The sequence below is a fragment of the Pistacia vera genome, unplaced genomic scaffold (genome assembly GCF_008641045.1).
Source record: "Pistacia vera cultivar Batoury unplaced genomic scaffold, PisVer_v2 Contig56, whole genome shotgun sequence".
Lineage (NCBI taxonomy): Eukaryota > Viridiplantae > Streptophyta > Magnoliopsida > Sapindales > Anacardiaceae > Pistacia > Pistacia vera.
In genome coordinates this window covers 247,912-254,606 of record NW_022196401.1, presented here as the reverse complement: position 1 = coordinate 254,606, position 6,695 = coordinate 247,912, and the positions used below count along the sequence as shown (strand labels likewise).

Here is a 6,695-nt window from a genome sequence, read left to right as displayed (position 1 = left end):
ACAAATCTCTGTGGGGTTGACCCTTGCTTTTGCACAGTAGACTACAATAGCGATTCGTACACTCGCGAGGTTGAAAAATTGTTCATCAAGTTTTTGGTGCCGTTGCCGGGGATTTGATTTAAGTTACTTAGTTTTCTCTTATAACGTGTGCTTTAATTTTTGTTATTTAACTTTTGCTTTATTTTTGTCTAGGTTACCTTTTTGTTTTTGTTGTCTTTTGTGTTTTTAGTTAGTGAATGCAAGGTCATCGATCATTAGAAGAAGAATTATTTCCACATGTTAATGGAGTGGATTTAATTGGCAGAAAGAGGAAGGTACTAGAAATTTCTAAATAATCATCATAATCAAGTTCAGAGATTGAAGAAAAGATGGTTAAGTTACCTTGACCCCTAAAGGAGTCCGCACATCCTATCATAAGAACGTCACCATCGTGCATAGTCCTGAACGATGCAGCAAGAAATTATGAGCTTAAACATATTCGCTTTCAAATGCTTCCATCTTTTCATGGAGTAGCTTCAGAGGATCCTTTAACTTTTATTTGTGATTTTTATTCTACTGTTCAGACTTTTCCTTTGCAGAGTTTGACAAATGATCAACTACGAATAAGGTGTTTTCCATACACGTTGAAGGATGTAGCAAAGACATGGTACATGTCTTTGGCCCCAGCTTCACTTACCACATGGGATGCAATCTACAATAAATTCATAGGTAAAATTTATTCCCATGCCAAAACTACAGAATTTAGAGGTAAGATTGCTACTTTTTCACAAATTGAAGGTGAGCCGTTCCATGAAGTTTGGGAACATTTTAAATTGCTTTTAGTTTAGTGTCCCCATCATAGATATCCTTTAGAGTTGTTGAATCAATTATTCTATGATGGACTAACACATGCTTGTCAAGCCATAGTTGATAATGCTGTAGGTGGTGCTATGTGAGAGAAGACTGCACAAGAGACGTATGAGCTATATGAGATGTTTGGAGCCAATTCATAGCAAAAACGTGTTAGAGGTAGATCTAGAGGAATGTATGAAGTGAATACTAACACTGAATTAGCAATACAGGTTTTGGAATTGACCAAGCAGATGAAGACTGTTGGAGTTGGTCAACTCACTTTGGTGTTTAAGTACCTATTTTAAAGTGCAGCGGAATATTTACTAAGTAGATTATACAAATCCAATTTGAACATATCAAACATAAGTGCAAAAAATAAAGAACACAACCATATACATGGTTCGGCTGAATCCACTTTTAGCCTACATCCATGGGACCTTGTCTAGATAGAAGCAATCCACTAAGTCAAAAACACATTACAAGATAATGTTCAAAGTTGATCTAATTTACAGTAAAAAGAACTCCTTGTTCAACTTTACAGTTAGCACCACATTCTGAATCCTTAACGTGTAGCAACTCTTGGGATCTTCTTCACCCCGGGAACACACTCGAGAATAGCTTGTGAAACACTAAGCTTCAAGCACCGACGCCATGCACCAGCATCAGTAAAGAAACCACATTCCAAGAGCCATCAAGTCTATGTTTGATATGGTAAGGTTTTAGCACATAATGGCAATGAACCTTGAACCTTAAGAGAAAGAATACTCTAAGAAATTCAGAGTACAATGAAACAAAATGTCAACAGGTTACATTCATACACGCTAGAAAGAATATTATATAATGAAGGATTTCTTACTTAACAATATAGTGCCAAGTCAGCCAACAAGGGACTAACCAATGTTTATCCAAATAAGGAAAGTATTCCTTCTTTTGGTTTGGACCACAAAACAAATCGGGAAAAGAGTTTTATTCCCTAGGACCACTTAAGGATACAATGACACATGTAAAAAAGGTCTCAAAACGTAAGAGACAAAGATAAACAATATCTCTTTCACTTTATCAGACATGCAACTCGTGTTGGGTTGCGAATATCTGAAGCGAAAGTGTAAGCACAACTTGTTGTGTACACACACTCGAAACAAAACAAGCCAAGACACAAATCTGGCAATTAGTATGCACGCAGAACTAATGTGCACCCACACTACAGATGAAACAAGTCAAATCATAAGATTGGCAACCAGTGTGCACACATAACTCATAACTCATAAGTTTGACAGATATGAATATTCCACATTCTCCCCCTTTGTCAAACTTATGAATAAAGAACATAAAAAATATTAAGATCAAACTTGTTTCAATCAACCAATTAAATCTGCATATTTGCACAAACAACCATACAAACAAAATAACCAACACAAATGTAAACACATGGTTAATACATAAAACAAATAAAACATCAATATAAGATAACTAAGGAGTTTAGAAGAAACAAAAACTAAAATAGTAGCAAACAAAGTAACAAACTCCCCCATGGAGAGATAACAGAAAAACTTCTTACTCCCCTTTTTTTCATAAGTGTTGAAGACTTTCGAGAGGGTAGAGAAGAGCGTCCAGCTTTCCTCTTGGTTCTACGTTTTGGAGGGGCAGTGATGGTGAAATGGGAGTCCTCCACTTGAACTTCTGGAACAGTAGTAGAGGAGGTGACAGCACCTTCACCTTGAATTAGAGGGGCATCGTCAGTGCACACATGGGAATCTGTTTAAGCAACTACATTTTCAAGGGCTTTATCTTCTTCATCAGCAGGTTCTTGGTCATCCTCATTACTAGCTTTTTCTTCTTCCTTATCAGCAGTGTCTTTCTCATCTTCATCAATTGCTTGTTCTTTTTCAACTTGAATCTCAGGACCAACATCTTCAGTAGGCATGGCAGGAGTAGGAATGACAGTAGGAGCAACTGGAGGTACCACATTCTTTTTCTTCTTTTGCTTTTTCTTCAGATTAGCCTCCATTTTGTCCATTTGAGAACAGAGAGAAATGTGAATTTCCTCCACATATTGAAGCACAGACTCCATTGAAGTTTCCAAGTCTTGCATGGTAACAAAAAGCTTGGACTGCCAAGTGCTAGTCCTTGATTGATCAATCAAGAAAGATGAGGGCAAGTTCCCTGTAGGCTGTCCAAAAGACTTCTTGATGATAGTTTTTATTTTCAAAACAAGTTCCACTTCATAGGATTTAGGCTTGTAAGTGGAAATGACCTTGTAGATTAAAGAAGGAAAACACAAAATCTACAGAGAATGAGTTGATTGCGCTGTAACTCTAATACTAGTAAAAATCAACTCAGCCAAATCAATCTTTTTCCTTTGATGAATTCCATAAAGGAGTTGTGCTCGTTCTGGTCTAACAGTTGAATTGTACATGGAAGGAGACCAATTTGTCAGTGACATTTTAAACAATAGTCTGTAAAACAGTGTGAGCACACCAGGCTGAAGAACACCAGTTCTCGGCCAAACAACAATTGAACCACCAGTTATCACTTTGACAATTTTGTCTAAGTCTAAACTCTTTAAATCAAACTTCTTTTTGATCTTCTTCAAACCAAGAGCATCCCTAACAACTTCCTTTGTAAACAGGATCCAATGTCTTCTAACATAGACTCTATCATTGTGTTCATTTGAATTTGGTTCAACATTATCTAAGCCAAAATTGGCATAAAACTCTTGAACAAGAGTTTGGACAGAGGCAATCAAACTAGTGACAGTTCCTAACCAATTCCTTTCCTTCATCATTGCATGGAATTCATCAAAATCTTCTAACCTAACATTTGCTTCACACACAATTGTCTTCTTGACAATGTGGCTCTTAAATCTAACTTCAGTAGCATGTAAAACTAAAGAAGAGATTTTACAGACGAAGGCTCCTCTATGACGGTTTTCCTTTCCTTTTCGCCAATTTTGCTAGAGTCAGAGGCTTTGAAGGCATGGCTTTTGAAAAACCTTCCTTGTGCAACTTCAGAGTGGTTATAGGCATTTTTTCTAAGGCTTCGTCTAACACCGAAGAGCATTTTTCAGGCAACTTCTCAGGTGAGGTAGACGCAGACTTCTTCTGTGAGTGCATGGAGTCCTGGTTATCACTGGAAACAGGGGAAGAAACAAGTAAGGATGTATGGCTGGTCTCTTCCTCATAGGACTCCTCTGGTGTTGCAAAATCAGACTCTAGTGGCATTTTCTCTTTTATTGCCTTTTTCTTGGTGAATTTCTTCAGGTCTTGAAATCCCTTCTTGAGTGATTCCTCCATGGACTTCCTTTTCGGGTTCTCAATAGCTTTCTTTCTTGAATCCATGAGAGAAATACAAAGAAAAATCAGTGAAATTTTGAGAGAAAAGAAATTGTGAGGAACAGAGAACAAAGTTGGCACTAGAAATTTTCAAAAGACTTGACTTTATTGAACAATTTTAAAATCATAAAATTAAAATGATGAAATGCTTCACATGAATTTTTGAGGGTCAAGACAATCAATTTGTGCAAATCATCCTAACAATTCAAATTTTTCAATCTTAAAAGGCACAAAAACTCATACGGAAGTTGTCAACATATTGCAATCAAAAACAACACTTCCTTAATCACACACAAGAGAGATAAATTTCCAAGAGCTTGTCTTGGTATGTGATAGTGTCCTCAAGAGGATAAAATGACACATTGGTCAATTTTAAATTTTGCAAGAGAAATTCCCCTTTCCCTCATACCCAACTATATTTGCATTTTTCTTTTTCAGCATAGAAAATAAAGATTTCTCTTTTTATTTTTATCAAAGGGCAAATAACTCTCATAAACATAACCAAAATGTAGCTGTCACACTTGCAAGAAGGTAGTTCTCTTAATGGTAGATTTTCCAAGATATAAGCATCTCTGCAAATCTGAAAATTACTCAAAACAACTTTCACACATCATGCAAGGTAGCTCTTTCATAATGGTGACAAGAATGGACAAACATCTCATGATGAGATAAGATCATGTTATAGAGAGAGTCTTAGTGGACACAACATACTAGTTAGCACACAGATAAGAGAAAATAAATAACAATTAGAATGCTAGCATAGATCAAGGAATCTTGACAAACAAAAATAAAAGTAGCATGTTCATGCTTTATTCATCAACTGAAATGAAAACCTATTCAAGTTGAATTAGTCCAATGGACGTCCTCGAGAAAAATCAAGTGCTTTAGTAAAGAAATCAGTCAATTAGGAGTTTGTGTTCACATAAGCAAGTGAAATGATGTTCTCCTCAACTAACTCTCTAATGAAATGATGTATTATGTCAATGTGCTTAGTCCTAGAATGCTGGACTAGATTCTTAGAGCTGTTAATGGCACTCGTGTTATCACAAAAAATTGTCACACAATCTTGATCAACACCATAATCATTCAACATTTGCTTTAACCATAAAATTTGAGTGCAACAACTCCCTACGGCAGTGTACTCAGCCTCGGTAGTGGATAGGGAGATTGCATTTTGCTTCTTACTGTACCATGTGACAAGATTGTTTCCAAGATAGAAACATCCACCTGAAGTACTCTTTCTATCATCCGAACTTCCTGCCCAATCTGCATCACTGTATCCAACCAAACAACTATTAGAATCAAATGAGTACCAAAGGCCAAAATCACAGGTACTTGAAACATATTTCATGATTCTTTCACTGCATTCAAGTGCAACTTAGAAGGGTTAGTTTGAACCTAGCACAAACACCAACACTAAAGCAAATATCAGGATGGCTTGTAGTTAAGTAACAAAGACTTCCAATCATGCTTTGGTACTTCTTATTATCTACCTTTTTACCATGTTCATCTTTGGACAGTTTAAGGGTAGCACTCATAGGGTAACTAGCATGCTTTGTATTTCCTAAGCAAAACTTTTCAACATGTTTCTAACATACTTTGATTGGGAAACAAATATGCCATTATTCATTTGTTTAATTTGAAGTCCAAGAAACATATTCAATTCCCCAATCATACTCATCTCAAACTCATTTTTCATGAGGCTAATGAATTCAAGTGCATGTGAATGAGATGTAGAACCAAACACAATATCATCAATGTAAATTTGCACACACATGATTTCATTGTTAGCATGCTTGATAAAGAGGGTTTTGTCGGCATTACCTCATTCATAGTTATGCTTAGGAAGGAAAGTTGTCAACCTTTCATACCAGGCCCATGGGGCTTGTTTCAAACCATAAAGAGCTTTCTTCAATCTAAATACATGATTAGGTTTGTGAGGGTCTTGAAAGCCAATTGGTTGCTCAACATACACTTCTTCGGTGAGCATTCCATTCAAGAAGGCACTTTTGACATCCATTTGGAACAATTTGATCTTGAGGCATCAGGCAACAGAAAGCAGTAATCGGATTGATTCAAGTTGAACAACAGGTGCAAAGGTTTCATCAAAGTCGATTCCCTCAACTTGAGTATATCCTTAAGCTACAAGCCTAGCTTTATTCCTAACAACATTACCAGACTCATCAATTTTATTTTTGAAAACCCATTTGGTACCTATTATGTTGATTCCCTCTAGTGTTGGTACAAGCGTCCAAACATCATTTCTTTCAAATTGTTCCACTTCTTCATGCATCACCTCAATCCAATTTTCATCTTCTAAAGCTTGTTTGGCATTCTTCGGTTTTGCAAGAGACACATAACAAAGATGGCTAATTTCATTTTGTCTTCTCCTTCTTATAATCATTACCTCATTTGGATCTCCAATCACGGTTGAAGGTGGATGAGCTTTTTGAACCCATTTTGGTGGATCTTTTCTTCTTTGATTTCTCCTTTGAATGCTTTCATTAGAAAGATCAATAACCAACTCTATCC

General features: G+C 36.4%; 1 protein-coding gene and 1 non-coding gene across 2 annotated transcripts; both read right to left on the bottom strand.

Annotated features, from left to right (window-relative positions):
• Window positions 1-737: 737 nt before the first annotated feature.
• LOC116108255 lies at window positions 738-845 on the bottom strand. Its single transcript, XR_004124618.1, has one exon. It is a non-coding gene; the product is annotated as a small nucleolar RNA R71 (small nucleolar RNA).
• A 1,745-nt stretch (window positions 846-2,590) lies between these two features.
• On the bottom strand, window positions 2,591-4,169 carry LOC116108252. Its single transcript, XM_031394509.1, has 3 exons — window positions 3,824-4,169; window positions 3,233-3,717; window positions 2,591-3,085 (listed from the first exon to the last, which is right to left on the bottom strand). Exons 1-3 carry the CDS (start codon window positions 4,167-4,169, stop codon window positions 2,591-2,593), a joined length of 1,326 nt encoding a protein of 441 aa, XP_031250369.1.
• Window positions 4,170-6,695: the final 2,526 nt, after the last annotated feature.